This window comes from Notamacropus eugenii, chromosome 2, assembly GCF_028372415.1.
Source record: "Notamacropus eugenii isolate mMacEug1 chromosome 2, mMacEug1.pri_v2, whole genome shotgun sequence".
NCBI lineage: Eukaryota > Metazoa > Chordata > Mammalia > Diprotodontia > Macropodidae > Notamacropus > Notamacropus eugenii.
The window spans coordinates 27,435,088-27,460,235 of NC_092873.1; the positions used below are offsets into that span (position 1 = coordinate 27,435,088).

The 25,148-nt window shown below is 57.9% G+C and overlaps 1 protein-coding gene across 8 annotated transcripts in view; it reads right to left on the reverse strand.

Annotated features, from left to right (window-relative positions):
* The window catches only part of TSPAN4 (tetraspanin 4), an 80,499-nt gene that overhangs the window by 53,469 nt on the left and 1,882 nt on the right, over positions 1-25,148 (reverse strand). For 5 of the 8 annotated variants that reach the window (XM_072637398.1, XM_072637396.1, XM_072637397.1 and 2 more), the window contains 2 exons: positions 12,442-12,516; positions 631-710 (listed from right to left, as the gene is read on the reverse strand). In XM_072637398.1, coding sequence (XP_072493499.1) covers positions 631-693 — 63 coding nt within the window. In that variant the 5' untranslated portion in view covers positions 694-710; positions 12,442-12,516. Of the gene's footprint in view, positions 1-630; positions 1,294-12,441; positions 12,517-19,279; positions 19,385-20,620; positions 20,745-25,148 lie in introns of those variants that run through there. The other 3 variants (XM_072637400.1, XM_072637401.1, XM_072637394.1) reach the window with 3 other exon arrangements.

Sequence of the window (25,148 nt, forward strand, 5' to 3'; positions counted from 1 at the left end):
TCGAGGAAACCAGGTGCCCTGCCCCCTGCCCAGGCGGACCATACAGCCTGCCTTTGGCCATCACTACTTGGCTGAGGGAAGCCAACTAAGCCTCCGGCTTGGGGTCTGTAAAAGGTGGTGAGAGACCCCAGGTCCCTGGGCTGGGAAGGGGGAAAGGGGGAAATCGACTTGGAAGTGGGCTAAGTCTAAGTTTGGGCCACAGATCAGAGCAGAGGCACCAGCCCTCTGTGGCATAGTCTGGAATCCACAGACAGGGGAAGGACTGGCCCTTGGGACCACCCCCTATTCTCCCAGGGGGCTACATCAACTCCCAGGACTGCACTGTGGGAGGGGAGCACGAGCAGCTGGATGAGGTGCAAGGCATGAGTGAGGCAGTAAGGCCAGGCAAGGCACTGAGCCCCCTGACCATGGACCTTACCGTTGGCTTCCCAGCTCTTCCTCTCCAGGGAGCCCACTAGGTTCTCCAGAGGCTCACCCCCCATTCACTGAGGATTCCTCCTCCATTCACCGAGCACCCACTCTGCCCCAGCCAGGGCTCTGCCTCGGCTCCCTACCCACCCGGAGGCCCCACCCCCCACCCCGCCCGGCCAGGGCTCTGCCTCGGCTCCTCGGCGCTCGGCTGGCACTTACCCAGAAGAGAAGGTTGAAGACGAACATGAGGTACTTGACGCCCTGGAGGCAGGTGTGCGCCATGCCGCAGCGCCGCAGCTCTAGGAGGAAGATGAAGGAGAGGTCCAGGTAAAAGACGACGTACTTGTTGCCCTTGGGAGACGTGTACTTGGCCTTGGTGGCTTTGGGGCCGGGGTTGCTGTGGAAGCCGAAGAAGGAGGAGCCGCTGTCCTGGCCCGCAGTCCCCGGCCCCGCGCCGGCCCCGGCCCCGTAGAGGCCGCTGTAGCGGCGGAAGGTGCCCGGCGCGAAACCCAAGTCCTTGCTGTCCAGGGACGGGCTCCGGTGGTAGGGGGACTCGTCCGTGCTGGACCTGCGCATGGTGCCCGGGGCCCGGGCCTCCTCAACGGCGGCGGTGGCTCGCCATCCCGGTGGGGTAGGACCCAGGGCAGGGCGAGCCCCTCCTCGCCCCGGCGCGCACCTCTCAGTGCCAGTCCGGGCCCTCCCGGCAGGGAGCCGCCTCGCTACCCGTGCGGCAGTGCCCCCGGCCGAGCTCGCCTAGCTAGCGCCCCCACCCCGGCCCGGCCTCCGGCTCATGGCGCTCCGGGGCCGTGGCCTTGTCCATGCCGGCCGGCCGTGCGCCTGCAGCCCCCGGCCGCCGCCGCCTCCCCGCCGCCCTCCTCTCGCACACACTGCGGGCTCAGCACTCTCCCTCTCACCGGCTCCCGCCCGCCGACCTCAGCCAATCGGTACCCGGGCCCACGCCCCGCCTCCTCCTCGGCCCCTCCCCTCGCTGCCAGCCTGCGGCCCCCCGAGGAGCCCCGGCCCCTTCTCCTCCCCTCCCCTCGCTGCCAGCCTTCGGCCCCCCGAGGAGCCCCGGCCCCTTCTCCTCCCCTCCCCTCGCTGCCAGCCTTCCGCACCCCGAGGAGCCCCGGCCCCTTCTCCTCCCCTCCCCTCGCTGCCAGCCTTCCGCACCCCGAGGAGCCCCGGCCCCTTCTCCTCCCCTCCCCTCGCTGCCAGCCTTCCGCACCCCGAGGAGCCCCGGCCCCTTCTCCTCCCCTCCCCTCGCTGCCAGCCTTCGGCCCCCCGAGGAGCCCCGGCCCCTTCTCCTCCCCTCCCCTCGCTGCCAGCCTTCGGCCCCCCGAGGAGCCCCGGCCCCTTCTCCTCCCCTCCCCTCGCTGCCAGCCTTCGGCCCCCCGAGGAGCCCCGGTCCCTTCTCCTCCCCTCCCCTCGCTGCCAGCCTTCGGCCCCCCGAGGAGCCCCGGCCCCTTCTCCTCCCCTCCCCTCGCTGCCAGCCTTCCGCACCCCGAGGAGCCCCGGCCCCTTCTCCTCCCCTCCCCTCGCTGCCAGCCTTCCGCACCCCGAGGAGCCCCGGCCCCTTCTCCTCCCCTCCCCTCGCTGCCAGCCTTCGGCCCCCCGAGGAGCCCCGGCCCCTTCTCCTCCCCTCCCCTCGCTGCCAGCCTTCCGCACCCCGAGGAGCCCCAGAGCCCCTCCCCTGCCCTGCGTTGGCCGGGTCCGAGCTCGTGGCAGCCAAAGCAACAATTAGCCGGCCGTGCTGGAGCAGGGGCTGGGGGCTGGTTCGAGGATGGGCTACATGGGATCTGGGAGCTCAGTCCGCACAGTCAGACTCTTTCTCCCCCAGGGATCGGCGGGCTAAGTAGGAAAGCTGTTTGAGATGCCCGGCTTGGGGAGCTCGGTGGAACGGGCATCCCCTCTGGCTCCGCCCCTTGCTCCGCCCAATCCTCTCTGGCCGGTCAGTCTGTCCATCCGTCTTGCCCCGAGGTAGGGGGCACTCCCAGGAGTCTGAGTTCCAGACCGACAAAGGGGGCAGCCTTGGGCCTAGTAACTCCTTCCATAAGGGGACCCACGAGGAGATGGAGTCCCCGAACCCGGATACTCGAAATCGAGGCTGCATGGTGTGTGAATGAGTTGAGGGCTGCAGGGATCAGAGGTGCAGGAGGGCGGGGAGCGCACTGACACAGGGTGGTGGGAGCTCTCATACAGACCCAGCACCCCCATCCTCCTGCAGGCAGCCCGCAGGGATCAAGGACCCTCAGGCCCCAGCTTTCTGCCCCTGGGGAGTTAGGGAATGATGGTCCCATCCTCGGGACCAGAGCAGCTGGCTGGGCAGAGAGAGGCAGTCCCCACCGACTCTCACTGCACCCAGGTCCAGGTGCCTTCAGAGGGCGACTGGTGGGGGAAGAAAACCCAGGGCTGGAAGTCCAGCTTAGGGAGCAGCAGGGTGAGGGATGAGGCGGTTGCCTGGCACAATGAACCCTAGGAGACAGGTTTCTGCGAAGTTTAGGGAAAGCAGCTGGCCTGGCCTGGCCCTGCCCAGCCTGGAGTGAGGGGGCCAAGGGGAGAGACAGGAAGCCTTAGCAGAGAAGGTGAAAGGGGCAGGACAGCGGGATGTCCTTTAAAGTCAGGGACCCCAGATCCAGGCCTCCAGGCTGCCACTTAAAGTAGGTCTTTGTGCATTCCTCTTTTGTCCAATGGGAAAGGGCAGGAGAAGTGGGAGCCTTGCCCCCGCCCCCAGGGCCCTCAGCTGGCTGTGACATGCTTGGTTCAGGGCCCAGGCCCCAACCTTTGGAGGGAGGAGAAGCTCAGATCGGTCACCGCTCTGGGCCCAGGGCCCTACCTCCTTTGGCCCACCTCCATCTATACTCTGCCTCCCCCACGAGGTCCATGAACTGGAGGAGGGAGGGAGGTAGTGTTTGTGAGGTCAGAAGAAAAACTGGCTAGGTTGATAACTTTCTCCCCACCCAGCCCACTGAGGCTGCAGAGTACATTCTCACCATGAAACAAGTGGGTCAGCAAAAGGGAAATTGGGTCAGCTCCCCGCTCACCCCCACCCCCCTAATGGGGCAGGACTCAGAAAAGGGAAAAAGTCCCAGAGTGCCCAGAGAGGGAGCCACCTGATCCTGTGGGCATCTTGCAAAGCACAGGCTGCAGCCTGGGTAAAGCTTCCAGTAATGCCCAGCCCCAGAGCTCCCAACAGGACTCACAAAGACCCAGCCCTCCCATTGGTGCACACATGGGCACCCAGACACACACACACACGTGTTCAAGCACACGTGTGCACATACATGCTCAGGCACATGCACACATACACACACACAAGCTCAAGCACATGCACATACATACACACACACACACACACACACTCCTCCCCGCAGCCTGCCAACTGGTCCAACAGGCTCTCTCTGCCCCATAAGGAATCCTGCTGGAAGGTGCCTCCCACCCCCATGTTGCCCCAGGGTGGGAGGGTCAGCCCCTTGCTGCTACAAGTGAGACTGACTCCCTCCTGTCCCTTCCTCCTCAAACTAGGACACTGGGTAACCAGAACAGCCGGTCCTGACCCTCTGCTGCCACCTGTCGGCCATGGTGAGAACCCCACACAAAGTGCCTTCCCCCACAGCCAGCCAACTGGGGTGCCTCCTGTTCTCCCAGCCTTCTCCCCATATAACCTCCATTCTCTTTAGGGTGAACAGGTCTGCTCAGGCAGGCCATGCTCACCAGAACCCCCAGAGCAAAAGTTTGGGTAGCTCCCAGCCTCAGCCACATCTTCAAAGCCAGGAACATAGCTCCAAACATCCCAGTCCCGGGTACAGGGAGGCCTCTCTTCTAGTCCCATATCAGCCACCAAATCACTGTGTGATCTTGGGCAGGTCCTTTCACCTCTCTATCCATTCCTGGAGCCAGCCATCTTCCTGAGTTCATATCTGGCTTCAGACACTGACTAGCTGTCACTTTACCCTGTAGGTCTCAGTTTCCTCATCTGTAAAGTAAGCTGGAAAGGGAAATGACAAAGCACTCTAGGATTTCTGCCAAGAAAATCCCAAATGGGGTCACAAAGACTCAGACAGGACTGAAACGACTGAACAAGAAAATCCCATTTCCCAGGGAGGCTGATACCAGCTGGCTGCTTTCAGGGGTGGGAGGAAGGCAAAGGCGCTGCCCCCCCCAGATCAGCTGCCAGTAGGTGTGTCACTGAGGGCAGCTCCAGGAGCTGCACATGGTTGGGTATGTTTGGGTGTGTCTGAGGCAATGTTTGGGGGTGCAGGTGTAAGCTCGAGGAAGAATTTGCATGTGTGTGTGTGGTTGTGGACAGGTATGTATATGTGTGTGTGTTGTGTGTGTGCATACCTGTGTGTATGTATAAATGTGTAAATGTATGTTGTGTATGTATATATGTGTGTATGTATGTATGTGTGTATGTATACATGGAGGAGGGGCTTGTCAGGAGGAGAGCCTGCCTGCCAAAGGGAGAGGAAACAGGAGGTTTCTTTCTCTTCTAGCCCCTTCGGAATGTCCTTTACTGAGTTTGTAGAGAGAGAAAATTAAATGGGACAGAAACACAAGGGACAATTAGCCACTGCAGCCACCGCTGCCCCAGCACACCTCACATGACCTTGGCCCCAGAACAGACCAGGCCTCGGTGAGCAGCGTGCTGTGCAGATCCAAGCACAAACACATTTAGTGCTCCCTGGGGTAGATTGCAGCCCCCTATTTTGCAGGGAGGGTACCCCCCCACCCCCCATGCACCTGGACATCTCTCTGCTGTCCCCTGCATTTTCTGCACCTCCTGCCTCCTAGACATGTCTCTCTGGGGGGGAGGGGCATCTTTCATACCACTTTTGTCATGTAATCAGAGGTAGCTGATGGTCTAGTGCGTAGAGTTTTGGGCCTGGAATCAGGATGACCTGAGTTCAAATCCAGCCTGACACTTACCAGCTCTGTAACCCTGAACAAGTCACTTAAATTCTGTCTGCCTCAGCTTCCTCATCTGTAAAATGGGAGTGGAGATCCTACTTGTAAAAGGCACTTAGCACAGCACTGGACACATAGTAGGTACTCCATAAAGGCCTATCCCTTGAGACCTGTCATTGGCTTTGGATCTCCACAGTACCACAGACTAGGATGAATGTAGTACCTGGCCCCCTGAAAACCTGTCCTGGGGGCCCTGGCACCCAGAAACAGGGCTGGCTAGACCAGGCTGTCCTCTTCTCATTCCCTGTTCCATGGGTTCTGAGACTGGCATAGCAATAAATGTAGACCCTAGAGTCTCCACTCCATTTACTGGATGCTAAGAATATATCAGTCCCAGGGAATTCTGCTGGTCTGTTCCCGAGCCCAGAGGCCAGCCATCTGCCTAACCCTGTGTGCCGGTGGACTGTCTGCTCCACACCTGTCCATCTGTTCCTGTGTCTGTCTGTCCATCTCTCCATCCATCTGTCCTGAGTCTGCCAATCACCTTGTCTCCCTCTCTCCATCCATGTGTCCCTATCACCCCTCAGAGTTCATCTCTCCTTCAGCTCAGGGAACTCTGCTTTTCCTCTCCTCTAGGCAGTGCCTGATGGGGGTGGGGTATTGCCATGACCACCTTTAACCACCCAAGAGGTGACTGGTCCACAGAAGGCTCCCCTGGATGATGAGCAGAAACTGGAAGCAAAGCTTTCCAGGATGAGCCAGAGGTCAAGGTCTGGCTAGTTGGGGCTGTTGGGAGGAGGGAGGCTGACAGGGTCCCTGAACCACAGCCAGTACCCTAAATCTATGCTGCCTTTTCTCCCCCACCTCTTGCCTTCCCCAGCACTGCACCCCCCACCCCAGTCTTCTGGCCTCAGGATGGTGCCACGATGGCTCCCCTTCCCTCCTGCCTCCCAGGAGCTTCATCAAAGTCAATGGTAACTGACTGCGTGGACCACTCCCTGCTATGCCAGGAGCCAAGAGCTGCCAGCATCCCCTCCCAGGCATCCAGTCCATCTGGGCCTGAGCTCTGACACCCCTACTGGAGGTCCAGCCTCTTCTCGAAAGTCTCCTGGGAGTGAGAGCCAGCATGCCTCTCCACTCTCTTCTGGCCTGAGGGGAGCCTCAATCAACCTCTCTGCAGCCCCTCCCCTTTCCTGGGTCTGCCCCTGGGGAGACATAGGCAGACACAAAGCAGAAAAGTCACAGCCTTCCTCCCCAGGGTCATTCTTCAAAGATGGGGACACATGGCAACAGGACCACATAACCCAGAAGGTGCCCAGCTCCTCGGGTCGGGTCGGCCTCCTCCAGTTGCCACATCCTCCAAGGGGGCACAGTCACTTTCAGAACCTCCTCAGCATCTGAGACATCCTGTCTGTGCTTTGTCTCAATTTTATATGCTTATATATGTCATCAGGCATTAATTAAGTACTCAGCACAAACCAGACCCTGTGCTGAACTATGTGCATATGTACATACGTGTTGTAGTCAGGATAGGATGTGAGCTCCCTAAGGGTAAGGATAATATTAGCATTGATACTCATCTCCTCATTACCCTCTGCCCCCGGTTGCTTGGAGACTGAAGTTGAGAGCCCCTCCCAGAACCCCCATCTGAGGGTCCCCAGGCTAGCCCCTCCCAGAGTCTCCATCTGAGGGTCCCCAGGCTAGCCCCTCCCAGAGTCTCCATCTGAGGGTCCCCAGGCTAGCCCCTCCCAGAGTCTCCATCTGAGAGTCCCCAAATTAGCTCCTCCCAGAGCCTCCATCTGAGGGTGTGCAGGTCCACAATCTTGTTTTTTCCACTGCTTTGGACTTTTTCATCCTGCCCCATGATGGGCATCTCCCTTACCCTGCCACCCTTGTCAGCTTCCTTTCCTGTGCTTTTTTCCCGTCAGATGGTAAGCTCCTTAATGGCCCTTGGCACAATGCCTAGCATGTGCTAAATACCAAATAAACCACTTAATGAATAATTCTGCTGTCATTCATTCTGTTCTACTCGTCTCAAAGTCATTCCCCTTGGCAAAAGAAGAAGAAAATGGGGCAGTCCTGCCATTCCATTGCCCTCAGTGGCCCTGTGCCACCCACCCCCCATGCGTCCTCTCTCTTCTTTGGTTATCATCCTTGCCCCATTGCTCTGGAGCCTGTGTTCTTCACTCTCTAGCTGTTTTCAGCTTACGTGGAGTAGCAGCATTGCTCAAGACTGCCAAGCATTTCTTTCTGAATTGCTGAGTGAGCTCCCTGTGCAGCCACATTGGTCTCTTCAGGGAGATCCCATCTTTTCCTCCTCACCATAGTTATTTATCCATTTATTTTTATTTCTATCATATTTGAGGGCATCAAGGAATCTTATCTATGCTTTCTCTAAACCCTTGGGAATCTATTTTCCCAAAACTCAAGGGTGCATTTCAGCCTTGACCACTTTTTCTTTCCTAGGAGGAGCATGACATGACACTTCCTTCTCCCCCCAAAGCTTTAGCCCAGCAACAAGTTCCTCTTCCTGAGAATCAGATCTAGAAGACAATCTCTCCCCCTGGGTTCTTTCACCTTTTGAAGGAAGGAATCATCACCAAGGCAAGTCCCTACTTTCCTTTTTCTGTCTAGCTGGTCTGTGGTAGACATGCTCTGACAATAAAATGGCTTCTGTTCCTTTCTCCACTGGTCATCACTCAAATACTATTTCTTTCACATAGGCCATGAGCCCCCTTTGCTGTCTCGAGGTCCATCCCACTAAACCGCAGTGAGGTCAAACCTGCTTCCTGGGGACCTGCCACACAGTTCCTCTTACTTGTTGCCCAGACTTTGGGCATTTTCTTGTGTCAGAACACCCGAGGCCATGGCTGTGCTGCTCGGAGTCCCTTTCTTGGGTCTTGTCTCTGGTGAACTTGAGGAGGGTCCATGCTGTTCACTGCGGCTTCTCTGCCTCCACAGTCTCCAGCTTGGTGAATACACAAAAGCAGTTGGCTCACATCCCCAGTCTTTCCAGTTTCAAGTCCTTTAAATTCAATTTGCAAGACACCTGGAAAATGCATTTTTAGCAGCCTTTGTCAAGTGCATTGCAGGCCAGTATCTAGTTATTCCAGAAATCCAAATCTCTTTAACCCACTGTTGACATTCCAAATTAGCCCTCTCTTCAGCCTCCCAGCCATCAAACCTCATCCAGCCACCTCCAGCCTCCAATTGCCAGTCCAAGGCTCAGAATCTGAGGTCCCCTCTGTCAGATCCTCTTTGTCTTTGTCAACCATCTGAGTTGTGGTCATGTTTGGTAAGGCTTAGGAAGGCCACTGGGAGCGCTCTCTCTGGTGTCATCAGACTGACAACAAGCTGCCTCAAGTCCCCCATGCCGGGGGTCTCACGAACCTCCCCCGTCTTATTGCTCTCTCCTTGCTGAGCTGGAAGTGGGTGAGTTGGTCATCCCAGCAGACAATTGGTGGTTCTCACTGCTTTATCCTTGGGGTGGGGGAGTGCGTCGGGGAAACAAGCAGCTCCCTCCTCCTCAGGAAGAGCCTCACACATCTGTTCCAGTGTTTTCTCAGCTCTAGGGGTCAGGGGTCTTGTAGGCTCTTCACTTTCCTGTACAATCTGGCTTGCCTCTCTGCTGCGCCAATCCTCTTCCTCTGGCATCAGCAACTCTCTTCCAGGTGTGATCCCAGATGACCTGGAGGGGAAGGCATTCACGCACTTCAAAGCTGCTCTTTGTCTCTCCAGCCCCTCACCTGGGAGAGCCGGGTGACAAACCAGGGAGATGCCCTTGATGGAGCCCCAAGGGTTGCCTCTGGTCTGCAACCAGGTGATCCTGCGACAGTGGGATGGGGATGGGGGGGGGGGGGGTGTCTGTCAGCCTAGATGCTCCACACTGGAGAATGGATACAATCACACCCGAAGATCATTGTCCTTCTTGCCAGGCTGAGGAGGATCAGAGCCTCTAGGGTGTCTTGCCTCACCCCAGGCCAGTGATGTCACCACTCCTCACATGCATCCTTGGGGGTCTCAAATTCAGAGTCTTGCCCTTGAGGCAGAATGGAAAGGCAGCAGGAGACGTGGCTGTGGCCACTTGGTTTACAACTTCAGCCAGTCTGCCATCTTCGGTCGGGTAGATGCCCCCCATCCAGGATCCTTGAGGGATGAACTCCCAGAGACCAGCTCCCGGGGGGCAGCAGAGGAGCCATGGGGTGAATGAGAAGTCTGGATGAGAAGAGACACTCTATATAAGGGTGTGGTCTGCTGGCAGCTCCCACAGCTTGAGGACCACTCAAACTTGATGACCTGTTTGATGGCCTGTGTTTGGCTCAATCCTGCTGGTTTTCACAGCCCCGATGCTGCCCCTGCTCCATGCCAGGGAGGGCAGCCACCCCCTATCCACCCATCTCGCAGATCTTCCCCTTCTCACAGGTTTCGCCAAGGTTTGTGCCAGCTGCTCTAGCAGAGGCATGGTCACTCAGAGACGTGCCCACATGAACATGGACATTCAGCTAGCATGCTCACCAGCAAGGATGCTCAGGGCGGTGACCGCTGACCTCTTTGTCCTGACTGAAGGCTTATGTCTCACTGGAAAATCCCCACACACACCCCCACCCTCCACCCCATGAGGTGGCTGCTCTCCAGATGAGGAAGCAATCAGAACTATCCAGTGACTTGCGCAGGATCACGTGGTGTCCAAGAAGTTCCAGCTCTGGAGCCCCAGACACACCCTCATCTGTCCAAGCTCCGCTCTGGGGTTCTTTCAGGGGGGAGGGGTCCCTCTGGCTCCCTGCGGGAAGGAGGACAGCATCTGCAGTGCAGCTTGTCTTCAGACTTTCAGAACTGACCTCATCCCATCAGCCTGCCCAGCTCAGGCCATTAAGGGACAGAGGGCTGGCCTAGGAGAACATCCATGTAGAGAGAGTCAGGAAAACAATCAAAGCCTTTTACCCAAAAATGGAATGCCCTGAAACGGATAGAGGAGGGAGTGGGGGCAAAGTTCCTTCAAAGGTGCTTGTAGCCGCACTGCTTGTCCCTGCAGAGTGGTGATGACCCAGTCTGACAGAGGAGCCAAGGAGCTGGGCTACTGGTCAGCATGAAGGGTGGGAAAAGGTAATAGGAGAAAGATGGAAACACACCAACCCAGCGAGGGCCGAAAATGCTGAGAGAGAGACAGCAGTGGTCAGGGTGCCCTGGGATTCAGTCAATCCGCAAGCAGAATGAGTGCCTACTGCATCCTGAACCCCTGCTGTGTGCTCGGTCCTGAGGATGCAAGCCAAAAGAACAAAGTCATCCCTCTGCCCAAGCAACTTCCCTTGTACTTGGGGCAGATAAGCCAGTTCCACTGACTGTATTCCCACATAAGACTCTTTGTGGTGTCTGACGGTTGCCCACAGCCCTCGGCCTCCATCTTTCCCTGGGTCTGCCTGTCGGCTTCTGGGGCCCCCTACATCTCTGCCTCTGCTTCTACGCCTGCTTTCTCAATGCATTCCCCCATATATGAGGGCAGACCCTCAGTGCAGCTGAGATGAGGATGGGGACGTCGACTGAAGACGGACCATCGGCAACGCTTGTCTCTCACCCCCACCCTCATTGGTCAAGGAGATGTGTGACCCAAATGGTAGTTGAAAGGCTGGCTGGCTGCCAATGAAGCCCAGTGGGGACACACACTGGAGAGGGTGTCTAAAGCCCAGGGCTTACATTTGGGTTCCCACAGGCCCCAGGGATAGACCTACCTGACCCTGAGGAGAGAGCGGAGCAGCGACCAGCCAAGTAACTGTGTCTGGGGGCACAGGGCCCCCAGTGCCCAGCCCTGAGCAGGAGACCAAGACCATGACTTTTTTGGTCCTTTCCCCAGGGAGTCTGTCCTTGGGCTGGTCTCTCTCTGTGCCTCTGACTATGTGGGGGGGCAGGGGGCGGTGTCTTTCATTGTTTTTTGTCTCTGACAAACAAGGATGAGGCTGGGGCTCTGGGTGATCATGAGAAGGAGTCCCAGGTCAGAGAAAGGGCCAATCGGGACACACCACAGTGCCTGATGGGCCTCACAGAGCCCAGGGCAGCCCCCCAGAATGTGGACACACCAAAGCATGGCCAACGGGGGAGGCAAGATGGGGAATTATACATCTGATTTCTGGATGATAAACAAGACTCATCTAGTCCTTGCCATGTCCCATGCTGCTGACATCGCACCACCACAGAGGAACCCCAGGGCCCTGGTGCAAAGGGGCTGGCCCAGAGAGGGGGCAGGCCCAGAGAGGGGGCAGGCCCAGGGAGCTGGCAGGCAAGGTCAGCCGAGGCCAGCAGCTCCCACAGGAAGACAAGTGTCCAACAGACTCTGTGGCCAGGACAAGCAGGGATGGAGACTGTGCTGGGGAGCAGGGAGCAGCCCTCCCTCCCCCCAGGCCTCAGCCAAGAGCTGCCAATGAAGAGGCTGTGAGGGCCTCCAGTAAAGGACCAGCTGACAACAGATGGATACAGGAACCCCCTTACCAGGCAAGAACACACATCCTCCCTCATCTGCTGACCCCTGCCCAGGGCTCTGGCTGAGGAGAATCAGCCCAGAATGGCAGATGCAGGGCAGGGGAGCTGGAGGCTGCCTAAGGGCCCCCTCCCCAGGGCAAGGAGAACAGAAGAGGAGGGTCCCAGTCCCCCAGCCTCACTCATGTCTGTTTTCTCAGAGCCAGCTCCCCTCTCCTCTTATGACCCTCCAAAGCACCCTGTGCCCGTTTAAGAGAAGGAAACATAGGTTCATCAAAGGAATGAGACTTGCCCAAGACTACAGAAGCTCTCTCATGGAGACAGCAGACCTCTATCACCTAGTCATCATATGGTCACCAAGGCCAGCCCTGGAGGCTCAGGTCATTATCCTGAAGGCTCTAGATCCCCCCTCCTTCCCACCACCACTGCCCAGAAGGGCCCCCTGGAATCTGTCTCCCAGTGTCTTTCCATATGGGAGGCCCAGACTGAACGCTGTGAGCAGAGCCACTCTCTCTGGTCACCACAGGGTGGGGCTGGGGCTAGCAGGCACTCTATCTGACCAGCCAAGCATGTGGGCTGGGGGTGAGCCCTCCAGGAAAGAGGCTCTCCCCCCAACACAGAGCCCTGGGGCTCAGCCTCCCCCCATCAGTGTCCTACCTGTTCTCAGGTCCGAAGAAAGGTCTGTTCAGGATGGTCCCAAAGCCGCCAGTGCCCAAGGAGGAAGCAGAGAGCCTGCAGGAAGGAGCCGACTGGACGTCAGGGGTCATTCTGCATACTTCCTGTCCTACTCTGAACTAGGGAAGGAGGCCCTGGAACATGGGAGGGGACTGCCTGGCAGAGAAGGGGGGCCGGGGATATGGGCAGCTGGGTCCTGGGCCACACACAGGAGGGGACCCGTGGGCCAGAGCAGGGAGGGGAGGCTATACCAGGAAAGGGCATGGAACCCCTGAGGAAGCCACCCCAGGCTGCCAGGGATCAGTCCCTCCTGCAATAAAGCAGATTGCTCCTGAATCTTGGGGAGGCGCCACAGCACCCAGGAAACTAGGGAGTCCCGCGATTTCTTCAGCCTCGTTCCCCTTTCCCCGTCCCTGTCTGATCACCCCTCACACTCAGCACCCACTGTCTCATTTCACAGTTCTCTGGTCATGGGCTATAACCCCAGGAGAAGGTCTGCTGATCTTCACATCCCCCCCAGTGTCCAGCACAGAGTAGGCACTCAATAAATGGTGGAGCTGACCTGGACTGAGGGGAACCCAGTTGACCTCAATCCCACCTCCCCATGAAAGAACAGTTGAGCCAGAACCACCCTGAAGCTGGGCAGGGAGACCATGAGTGAGACTCCACAGGTGCAGGGAGAGGCAGAGTTGGCTGCAGAGACAAGTTTGGGGGGGGGGGAGGGAGGCTCAGGCGCCAGGAGGGATGAGCATGAGCCCAAAGATGAGGGACGGTCTTGGCCTAAGGACCCTGGGGGGGGGGGGGGGCGGCCACGGGCCTCTCCTCCGTCATAGCATCTCCTGCTTAGATGAGGATGGGCTCTCACACTGGAGAGACTTGAATTCAAATCCTGGCAGAACCTGTGGGGTGACCTTGGGGAAGCACCTTCTCCCACTGAGCTGCAGTCTCAATATACATACTTCTATAGATACAACAATACTATATGAGTGTGTATGTGTGTGTATGTATGAGACAGAGACAGACAAAGACAGAGGCACAGGACTGGAGCAGATCGTTGCTGACCTCCCTTCGGGCTCTGGTCCCTGGGGCCAGCTTTCAGACCAGAGCTTAGAACAAGGTGGAGAACCCAGAGACGGGTCCTGTTCATCTCCACCTCACCACAGGTCTGGGGAAGGAAGGGGACACACGAAGGGCCTGTCTGCCGAGTCTCCACCACCTCCCCCCAGCTTCATTATCACCTGAAGCATGTCTGTCTAGACAGAGCTGATGGATGACTGATCCTCTCCTGTGAAGTCTCAGGTACCAATTTCTCACAGTGCCCTTTCATCTTCCTCTGCCCTCCCCATGGCTAGGACTGAGAGGGGCAGTCGAGATCGTCTGCACCTCCTCCCCTTCCCCCCACCCCAAAGGCACCAAGGGCAGAGCCAGTGTGTGTGCTGGGGTGGGGGTGGGGAGGATTTCTTCTGCCCAGAGATTTAGGCCAGATCTACAGGAGGAATTGGGTCTGAGCCCAGTCAGCGGACAGGGCAGTGAGGGATGCCACCAGGTCAGCCATCCACTGGGGCTGGGGCTGGAGAAAGGGAGGAGTGGCCTCTCCCCACCCCCAGTACTGGATGAGATGACTTCAATTCCCCCAGACCTTTCTGGAGGGGGCAGCAAATGGACTGTCCTCCTGGGAAGCCAAGGCTGGGTCCATACATACATACAGTGACACCTGCCCCCACCATAATTCCATACACTCCAGTAAACTGCCAGGGCCACTCTTTTAAAATAGGCTCAAGGAGAGCCTGATGTCTAGGTAAGACAGAGCAAGGAGACCGGGGGCTTCTGACTATCTCACTCAGCACAGGCTGAGGTGCAAAGAAGGCAACCTCTCCAGAAGGCGGTGGATGAAAGGCCTCAACAGAAGAAAGTGCACTGACCAGCTGTGGCCAGAGGGGCCGAGGGGGCAGGAGGGAAGGGGCCTTTGAGCCCCCAGCAGCCCTTCTTTAGGTCACCAGCATCCCTTCTTCCCCAGACTGAAGCACAGCAGAGCACTGCCCCAAAGGTCTGCACAGTGGGTGTCACTAGCATGTGTCTCCTGGAATTTCTGGGGGGGGGGGCACCCAGAAACCTCCCAGGAGGGTGCCTGGCTCAGGCCAGGCCCGAAGCTCCCAGCTCCCTGAGGGATGCCTAACGGCTTCATTACTACTTAGGCTGCATTTGAAGCTGTTAACAAGCAATTAGGCCAGCAATAAATCGTGTGGCTCTACCAGCCTCATTGGTTCCAACTTCCGTCAGCGGTGAGTGGCAACAGAGATCTCCGGGGGACAGTGGGAAAGACGGGGGATACAGGGCCACCTTCAGCACCTCCTGACTCACTGCCTCTCTCAGCCTCAGTTTCCTCATCTGTAAAATGGCGGTACAACATGAGGGCTTCCTGGGGCACAGGCCACTCCCCCATGGCCCCCCTGCCACTCCTCTTCATGCCTGGGGCCAAGCACCACCAAGGACAAAAGGCTTGCCAGCCAGGTGGGGAGGGAGAGGCCGGCATAGGTAGGGTCTTCAAGAAGGAGCAGAAACCCCTGGGCTTAGAGTACAGGGCCTGCTAGGTGGGGGTGAAGGATGGCCAGAGCTACCCTGACTATGCATCTCCAAGTGCATTATAATAGATTGTTATGCTTGGAAGGGTTTTATGGGCACCTTTGAGGCCTTGGGCAAGTCAGCTGGCCCTCAGAGCCTCAGTTTCTTTCTCCCTGGTGCTAGGAGTCAGGAGAGCATCCTAGGCAGCAGGAACCACCCGGGTACCCTCACTGAGCCACCTGGCCTGGAGGGCCTTAGGTGGGGGAAATGGCTGATACCCTCTGCTACAAATTCAAAGCCCCCAAGTTGTTAGCACAGAGAGCCTTCACAGCCTTGAGCCCAGGGGAGGGCCCCAGCAAAGAAGCACCCTACCCATCACCAGAAGACACTGAGGGCCCCCAGGGTCGAGGGGATGAGCTGCTCTGGCCCTAGGGGATCTTTTGCACAAATATCCCTGCTGCATGACTCTCCTAGAACACGTCTGAGGCACATACATTCTTCCCACTGAGGTCTGTGGGAGACAGGGCCCCAGGTGATCCAGAGAGAGTGTCCTCATCTAATGCTTTTGCTGGGAACTCACTATTTCCTCTGGTTGACTAACGAAAGCCAATGTTTTGAAGGAGACTCAGGGCCTACAGTTTTGAGTGAATTCAGACCCAGCTTTTCCGATGGTCCTACATAAGATGGGGGTGCCCCAGATGTCACCAGCACTTAATAAATGCCAGTCAACTTAATGTGACTTGTCCTGAGTAGCCTTAGCAAGATGTGGCTAAAGAGAAACCCAGGGACCCATTCTAACGTGTGCCTGTGCACACTTCAAGCAGGATCAGGTAGAGAGTTGATCCACTCCAGCCCCCCCACTCCTGGTCCAGAAGGGACAAGTCCCAGGTCAGCCAGGAAGCAGACAAAGCGGGATGTGACCCTCTGCCTTTGGGCTGCATGCCACCCACTTGGGATTCTCGGGGCAGGGGGGGCGGCCTGCCACACTGCTCATCCACCTCCACAGGCAGCAGGTCTGGGCAATGAGAGCAAGGGTCAGGAACTCAGTCCCTGGGAGAACGAGGACCTCCACCACACTTCTATTGCTCCCCAGCAATGGCTGGCCAAGCAGCCAGGATTCAGGCAAAGGCACCCTCGCTCTTCCTCCCATAGGTTATAATGGAAAGTGTCACCCCCCTGGAGCAGGCTTTCCGTTGAAGCCCCATCTACACAAGCCTTCTTAACCCTGGGCTTGTGGCAGAAACGTTTGGTTGGTCCAAGTTTCTAGCCCATCAATGGATTCTCCCCTTTGGGAGTTGTCTCTTGAAGCTAGGTGTGATCACCCTGGAGGTCAGGCTGCAAGAGACCTCTAGAGGCTCCCTGCTCAGCCCCTCCTCCCATCCATCAGGGTGGGGTGGCCCGAAGACAGCCTAAGGCATCCCGCATCCCACCACCCACTTCACTTCCAAGAAGTTGGACATGAGTTTGGCTGGTGAGAAGAGGGGGATGATTCCTGGGCTAGGGGTCGAGGGGAGGGTGCATGCGGTAGGGAGGGGAGGGGGGATGTTCAAAGTCAAGGTGCCTCTGGATCAGAAGAAACCGGGGTTCACATCCCCCCAGCCCCTCACCAGGGGTATGACCCCACACACACACAGCCGTTGACAAGCTTGGCCCTTGGCTTTCTCTGGGCAGCAGGTGGTACCTGAGGAGCTGGAATCAGGAAGACCTGAGTTCAGATCCAGCCTCAGATGCTTACTACCTAGGTGATCCAGGACATTTCATTTCTGTTCATTCTCCAGACGAGATAATATTTGTAAAAAGCCTGGCAAATAGTAGATACTCTATAAACGCCTTTTCCTTCTCCCACCCTTGGGCTGCCCCTTTTAGAGGGGGCGGAGATCGGAGCTGGGGGAGATGCCCCCCCAGGAGACCCGCCTTCCAGGAGGGGGCCAGGGAGCCCAGCCCTGTCCTAGCAGGGAGACGAAGTCTGGCAAAAACAACATTGTTCCGTCTAAAAATAACCCCAGCAACTCCCCCCCCACCAGGAAGTTTGGGCTCCAAGAGCTTCGGGTCAGCAGAAAGCCGGGGTGAGGGAGGAGGCGGGGCTCATCTCTTCTCCCCACCCCAGCCCTTCTACCTTCTCCGAGTCAGAGCTGGGCTGGGCCCGCTGGGGCAGGAGATGATTCAGCCAAAGCCGGTGGACAGAGCACGGTTCGGTCCGGTTCGGTCCAGCGCGGGACAGGAGAGGGGCACAGGATGAGTTACACACCACCACACACGCCCTGCTCCCACACACGCACATGTCAGATGCACACACATGTCACATCACAGAGGCACGCAGGCACACACACCACCACACACGCCCCGCTCCCACACACGCACATGTCAGATGCACACACATGTCACATCACAGAGGCACGCAGGTACACACACCACCGCACACACCCCGCTCCCCACACACGCACATGTCAGATGCACACACATGGCACACATCGCAGAGGCACGCAGTACACACACCACCACACACGCCCCGCTCCCACACACGCACATGTCAGATGCACACACATGTCACATCACAGAGGCACGCAGGTACACACACCACCGCACATGCCCCGCTCCCCACACACGCACATGTCAGATGCACACACATGGCACACACCACCACACACGCCCCGCTCCCACACACGCACATGTCAGTTGCACACACGTCACATCACAGAGGCACGCAGGTACACACACCACCGCACATGCCCCGCTCCCCACACACGCGCATGTCAGATGCACACACATGGCACACACCACCACACATGCCCCGCTCCCACACACGCACATGTCAGATGCACACACATGTCACACATCGCAGAGGTACGTAGGTACACACACCACCGCACATGCCCCGCTCCCCACACACGCACATGTCAGATGCACACACATGGCACACATCGCAGAGGCACGCAGGTACACACACCACCGCACACACCCCGCTCCCCACACACGCACATGTCAGATGCACACACATGGCACGCAGGTACACACACCACAGTCACACGCACCGCTCCCACACACGCACATGTCAGATGCACACACATGGCACGCAGGTACACACACCACCACACACACCCCGCTCACCACACACGCACATGTCAGATGCACACACGTCACATCACAGAGGCACGCAGGTACACACACCACCGCACACGCCCCGCTCCCACACACGCACATGTCAGATGCACACACATGGCACACATCGCAGAGGCAGGCAGGTACACACACCACCGCACACGCCCCGCTCCCACACACGCACATGTCAGATGCACACACGGCACACAGGTACACACACCACAGTCACACGCACCGCTCCCACACACGCACATGTCAGATGCACACACATGGCACGCAGGTACACACACCACAGTCACACGCACCGCTCCCACACACACAGGCGCACACATCACACAGCCGCAGCCCTCCCCCTCCACACACTGGGCCCTGCCACGCCTGCCCCACCCCTTCCTTTTGGGTGCTTTAACTAAAAACATCTGGCTCCCTGGGCATCTGAAGTGGGTGCCCGCCGGTGCGGGGCACTACAGATGTCTCCGAGGTTGCAGAAGGGGCTGAGGAAGAACCTGCCCGACCCCTAGCCAGCTCAGCTCGGTCTGGCCCGGCCCACAAGGGAGGGCGGTATTGGAGGAGAGGAGGGAGATGAGGGAGGGCACGGAGGCTCCCCCCACACACATTCCTTGGCCGGCCAGGGGCGGCCACCACTCCGCCTTTTCTGGGAACTCAATGTAACTTGTGACTTCCCCTCTGGCTGGTCACCGTAGGCTGGGGCCCCTTTCCCCTCGGTTCTGGGCCAAGACCAGAGGCCAAGGGAAAGTAGGGAAGGGGGCCCAGGCCTCTGGGACAGGCGGGGGAGCTGCCCCACTCACCACACACACACAGTCGATGGGGTCGTTCCACCCCGCCCCCCCCAGCTTACCTTGAGGCCCCTCATTCAGCTCCTGCCACCCAGTCCTCCCCACACTGGAGTAAATCCCTACCCCAACCGCACTCCCAGAGACCTTTCTTTCCTCTGAGCCCCCTCAGGAGTACCCCAAAAACCACAAGCTGCAGAAGGGATTTCCTGTCACTCAGATGCCTACCAGGATAATGAGCCCTCAGTGCTCAGTCCCTATCCCAGCTCCCCTGGTCCCCTAGGTCAGGCTCCCTCTTCCCCCCCAGTCAGAACCCTGGCTACCCCCCTCCTATCTTGTTCCCACTAGAGGCCCAGCTCACTCACTGGCATGCCTTTGTTTCCCTCTGGGGCGATTTCAGCTCTGCTGATCACTCCCTTGTAGCAGCCCCGGCAACAGCTCCCACCCTCCAAGCCATCTCTGACTCACCCTTTCCCTGCTCAGAAATAACTCCCAGTTTCTGCCTTTCTGGGCAGTCTTTCTGGGAGCTGAGCTGCAGCAGGCCCAGGGGACTGGTATCTCTGACATTCATCAACTGAACCTGGTCACAGAACTATAGCAAGAAACCAAGGACTAGGACCCAGGCACCGAGTGAGCATCCATAGGCACAGAGCAGCCCCAGGGCCTAGAGCAGGGGAGCCTACAGACCCAGAGAGCTGCTGGGGATGGTGGGCTCCATACTGGAAGGGCTACCGGTTAAGAAGACTCTGAGTCCAGGTTGAAGTTTGAGCACTCACTCCTCCTAGGTCCTTCTGGGAAAGGGGAAACTCAAGAGCCTGAGACACAGGATGGCCCCACCCACCCTCCCAGGTGGCCCCCTTGGGTACCTGCCCAGACCCAGACACTACAAGTAACTGGGAGACCCTAAAGAGGGGAAGAGAAAGTGCCCCTCCAAACTGGAGCTCTATGATTGTGTCAAAGGGTTTTTAAAAGCCTTCTGCATGCCCTTGGAAATACAAAAAGTTTGCTCCAAGAAGCTAGGGGTATCCCATCCCTGTCCCCCATTCCCCCCCTTCCCCTGCAGGGAGTAACAGGTACAGAGTTAGGGCCAGTGCAGGGGAGGGCAGAGAAAGAGAGGGGAGGGCTCAGTCACCAAGACAGCCGACCTTTCATTTCCTCATCTGTTTTGTGAGGTCCACAATTCACCAGTCCCACTTTACAGATGACAAAACCAAGGCCCAGAGGAGCAAAGTGGCAAAGCTGGTTACTTTTCAAAGTGTACTCCCTGAGACAGTTCAGTGAAGAGTCATCCAGACTCCAGCTCCCCCAAGATGAGCAGTGACCCCCTCAGAAAGAGACAGAGATCAGCCCCCAGTCACAGAACAACTCTCACAGCACTCTCTCACACTCCCTAAGCCCAAGCCCCCCACATCACCCCAGGAACAGAGCCAGGAGTCCCTCATTTTTCCCAAATGGGATTAAGGGTGAGGAGTGACCCACGCCCAGCAGACAGGAGAAGGGAGGACGGCTGTCTTTTGTAGGCCTCTGGGGTAGGTCCAGGTAGGTCTGGTCCAGTAGCCCTGGACAGTTTTCTGTGCACAGTACGGGGGAGGGGGAATAGGAGACAGGGCTTCAGGTAGAAAGGTTCAGTCAGTACCACAGGTGACCACTTGAGACTCGGGCACAAAGGGCCCTACAGTATCATAGGTACCAGAAAAATCACTCACCCAAGAGCTGAGTGCCCAGGACAGACTCCAATCAAGGGCTGGCAGACCCTGCCCAGAACGGCCAACTTCCAGTCTCCCCCTCCCCTCCACGGTCAGAGCCCCTGGGCCGGGAAGGCAGGAGGCCCCAGCCTGGAGGACCGGAGCAGCCTGAAGCCACTTCTATCCTTCCACTCCCCCACCTCCCCAAAGAGCAGAGGTGTCTTTGAGCTTGGCGGCTGCTCCACCAAAGGCAAACATGCCTGTGGTGAGAGCCTGCTTGGCTGGGCCAGCCTCCCCAGCCCCCCAAACTTCCACCACAGGGGATGCAGGAGCAGGCCCCCAGAAAAGGGCAGCCAGCCAGAAGGGCACATCCCCTGGGGAAGAGGTTGGGAAGGACATAGCATCGGACTTGGCCCCAGGGGGTACAGCTAGCCTTGTTGACTTGTGCAGGGAGAGCAGCCCACTTGAACCAGCCGAGACTGAGAGGCCCGCGTCCGGAGAGGGGACCTCGCTGAATGTCCCTCAGAGAGAGAAGGTCCAGCTGCCCTGGCCCCTGGGCCCTGCACCGCTGGGCTCCAGGGCCAGACCCCAGGCCAAGGTTCTCTCCTGAGGGTCAAGGAGCACGGTCCCTCTCCCCTCCCAGCCCTAGGTTGGCCACTGCAGAGCAAAAGGAGAGGGAGGGGCCCCTCCTTCAGTCGGGGAAGATGGGGGATACCCCAAAGGGCCTGGAGCTAGAGGTCTCAGCCACTGGGCAGCTACAAATAGCAATACCAGTCTGGGGTGGGAACATGACCCTGCACCATTCTGGCAGCACCACCCCTGTGTTCCCCAGACCAGACTGACCTCTGACTTCTTAAAGGGTTCACCGGGACTCTAGGCCAAGTCCTTCAGTTTTACAAATGGAAAAACTGAGGCCAGGATGGTAAGTGACTTGCACAGTTAGAAAGCAGAACTCTGGTCCCTCCAATTCAGCTTCCTCTCACCCAGGGGCCACCACCCTGGGGCCCTGCCTACCCTTGGGCACTGCCCATCATGCCCAAGCTCCAGAGATCACTCTGAATATGTGCATGACCACATTAGGAAGAATTTGCCCCCACCCCCAGTATCCTTTGTCAGTCTATCTCCCCCCTTCCATTCCCCACCACCCTGTCTGTTTGCAAGGCAGCCACCCCAGCCAGAGGCTCCAGGCCTCAGAACAGCAGGCTTGGAGGGTGGGGGGAGCTCTCCCCACATTAAATCCAGTAATTTCCTTTTGTCTCTCAGCCTAATGTGAGCCAGCCTCTCTGGAAATCTCGGGCAGCAGATCCCAGACCACATGCAAGACATCCCATGGGCTTGGCATCACCCCCCAACCAATGTTGCTTTGATCTCCATATGACTCCCTCTGTGCCCAGAGAGCTGAGCCCCTGGCCCAGTCACGGCCCTCCTTGAGGCCTCAAGACCAGTTCCCCTCTTGCCCCCTCCTAGGGAATGTCTTCTCTGTAACCTGACACTGGCTGGAGCCAGGCATGGCCACAGAAATGCAGGGAGGCTCTCCTGGTGCAGAGGCCCCTCTGCCTGCCCTCCTCATACTGGGGACACACAGACGGCTGACAACTCCCAAATGGCCCACATGCAGTGCAGGCTCCCCGGGAGGCCTCGCCAGGTATCCAGGCTGGCCTCCAACCCCTCCCAGGGGGCCTTCAGGCCCTCTGGAGACCCTCCTAGCTGGCACAGAATCACAGAGCAAGAACCTCATGAGGCTAGCTGGTTAGCTTGAATAGACCCGAGGATAGGAAGTTCACCCCTTCGGCTATTGAAAGCCCATGGCAAAGTACTGGGGAAACTTAGAAACATTCACAAAATGCCAGCTGAGGGCACGAGGTCTTCCTTCTAAGGATCTAGAGGGCTCCTGGGACCATTGCCCCACCTCGGGGCTCTCCTGCATCCCCACTCCCTCTTTTCCTGCCTGCCAGAGGCCATGTCCAGGCCAGACCATCCAAGGACAGGTTCCTGGAGGCCAGAGGCCTGGCCTTCACCTTGCTCCAATCAGGCCCAGGCCGCACATGCACACACATGCACATGTGCAGCTGCACACACATGAGCACACACACTCATGCATACATCCACACACATACACATGTGCACACTCACATACTTACACACACTCACACATGCACATATATACACATGCCTGTGTGCAAGGGACCATGTGAAGGGGAAAGGAAGGAGCATTTATTTACCCTGCTCTGTGGCAGGCAGTGTGCCAAGATGCGCTGTAGAACACAATTTCCTAAGAAATGCCATATCCTGCAAAGCCCAGAGAAGGCTCAGAGACACAGGAGCCTGCCAGCCCCACCTTCCCATTCCATGGCTGGGAAAATTGAGGCTCCAAGAGGCGGTATGGGGATGTGGATGGGCAGGGAAGAGGAAAGAGGATCCATCGAGCGGGGATCGGTGCGGGGGGAGGGATGGGGGTCCTTAAAACAGGATGCACACCCGGGGAGGGGTAGACTGGGGTCTTCCAGGAAGGAAGCTGGGGGTTGTAGCTGCAGATCCTCCCCCACTCCATCCCTGGGAGTGCACAGTGACTGGAACCAGCCTCTGCATGTCCTCACGGGGAGCCACCTGGCCTCTAGCTCCCTCAGTAAGGGCTTAGCCCACACCCAAACATGGGAGGCATTCCGTGGATGCTCCATGGACTTACAACCCCCAAAAGCTGCCCACCCCCACAGTCCTAGGAGGGTCGGGGTTGGGAACATTCTCCCAGGCTTTCTCGCCTGCTGTCAGGGCCTGACCTGGGTGTGTACTGCTGTGCATCTGGGGGACCAGGGTTGGGCTACACCCATCAGGGCAGGCCAATGAAGCAGCTAGAAAGCAGGATGGTAAACAGGAATGCTTTGGGCTCCACTTGGTCCAAGGTTCTACAGCAGAGGAATGGCTGCTTCCCCAGACCCAGGAGCCTGGCAAAGTACTGGAGGATGGAGGGAGGGTGGGTGAGAACTCCCTGCCTGCTGCAGTCTGAAGACAGCCCCCAAGGGCATTTGGGGGGGGCCAGCATGGGAGGAGGACCCCAGAGGAGTCTTGTCTAGAGATGACCTCAGGGGCAGCCCTGCCCCCAAACCCACCAGACAGCATGGGGCAGGGCAAGCTCAGGGTCAGGCCCTGCACTCCCCTCTCTCTGGCCCTTCATCTGCTCCCTTGGGCTCCTGAGCTCCAAGCCTCCCTCACCAAGGTGGCCAGTAGGCATTTCCAGGCAGATGCAGATGGAGTTTATGATACCCCCCACGGCACTCTCCCCCTTCCCACAGCTCCCAGAATCCATACTTGGTGCTGCTCTGAACTCTTCCTCTTACACCCTCCCCCCAAAAAATGGAATCAGACGACAGATCATGCTTAGTCTGTCTCTAGCTGCATCCTGGTGTCTAGGATGAAGCAAGCGATTAGTAGGTGCTTCCTGCTGCCCCTGTGACCCTCTACCAGTGCACAGGACCTCCCTGACTTCCCCCCTCCCCATACTTCAGCAGTGGTCTCTCCCTGCCTCCAGCACCCTCTCTGATCCTCTCCAATCCGCTTTCCACATATCTGACCCCAGAGGGTAAGTCTGACCAGTCACTCCCCACCAGTTAGGGGCTGAAATACTTAAAAAGTGTGTCCCAGCAGCATCAGAGGCAGGGCAAGGCCCTCCCTCCCTGCTTTGTAACAGGCTCCAGTAACTCCACAGGAAAACTGGCACCTCAGGTACACCACATGAGCTCCAACCCCTACCCCTTTGCACTGGCTGGCCCCCAGGCCTGGAAGATTCTCTCTCCTCATTCCCCCCTTGTGGGATGGCCAGCTGCCTGTCAGGCTCCCCTGCCCCTTCCTCTGTATGTGTCTTCCTGTATCTGTTCCCCAGAGCTGGCAGGGAACTAGTCCTTCCTGTTTTGCATGTGGGTGGTCTCTCCTAGACAGAAGCAGGGACGCTGGATCCCCATCTCTGTGATGTGACTCTTAGCATGTATTTGCTGGCACATAGTAGGTGCTGCGAATGACTGAATGCCTGGGAATCTGGATCTACCCCCCTCCCAGTATGAGCCCCCCAGGGGGTGGAAGGCCTGGGGGAAGAGAAGACAGGGAAAGGGGAAAGGAAAGGGGAGAGGGAGAGAGAGGGAGGGAGAGCATGGCCCTTCATAAAGGCTGACCCTGGTCCAACAGAATGTCCCCTATCTTTTAGATGACCTTAGAGAAGTCCCTTCACCCTGTCTGGCCTCCCATACAAGGAGGGGCTTGAGCAAATAAAGTGAGATCCTTTCTAGCCCTCAAATCTCAAGTCCAGTCCTGCCCCCACCTCCACCCTCTAAGGGACCCATAATGCCCCTTTGAGGGAGGAAAGCCATGCCCCCAGTTGCAAGCCCCCCCATGACTAAGCAGGCCAAGGGCCCCCTAACCCTGCATCTTCTCCATCCTGTGATGCCTTTGCCTGAGGATCTCCACAGATCAGAAACCAGCAGCCAGCTAAGCATCCCACTGAGGAGAGGGAGGTCGGCAGCCCCAGCCCTCCCTGTGGGCCCCCCCCCACTGTGGGTTA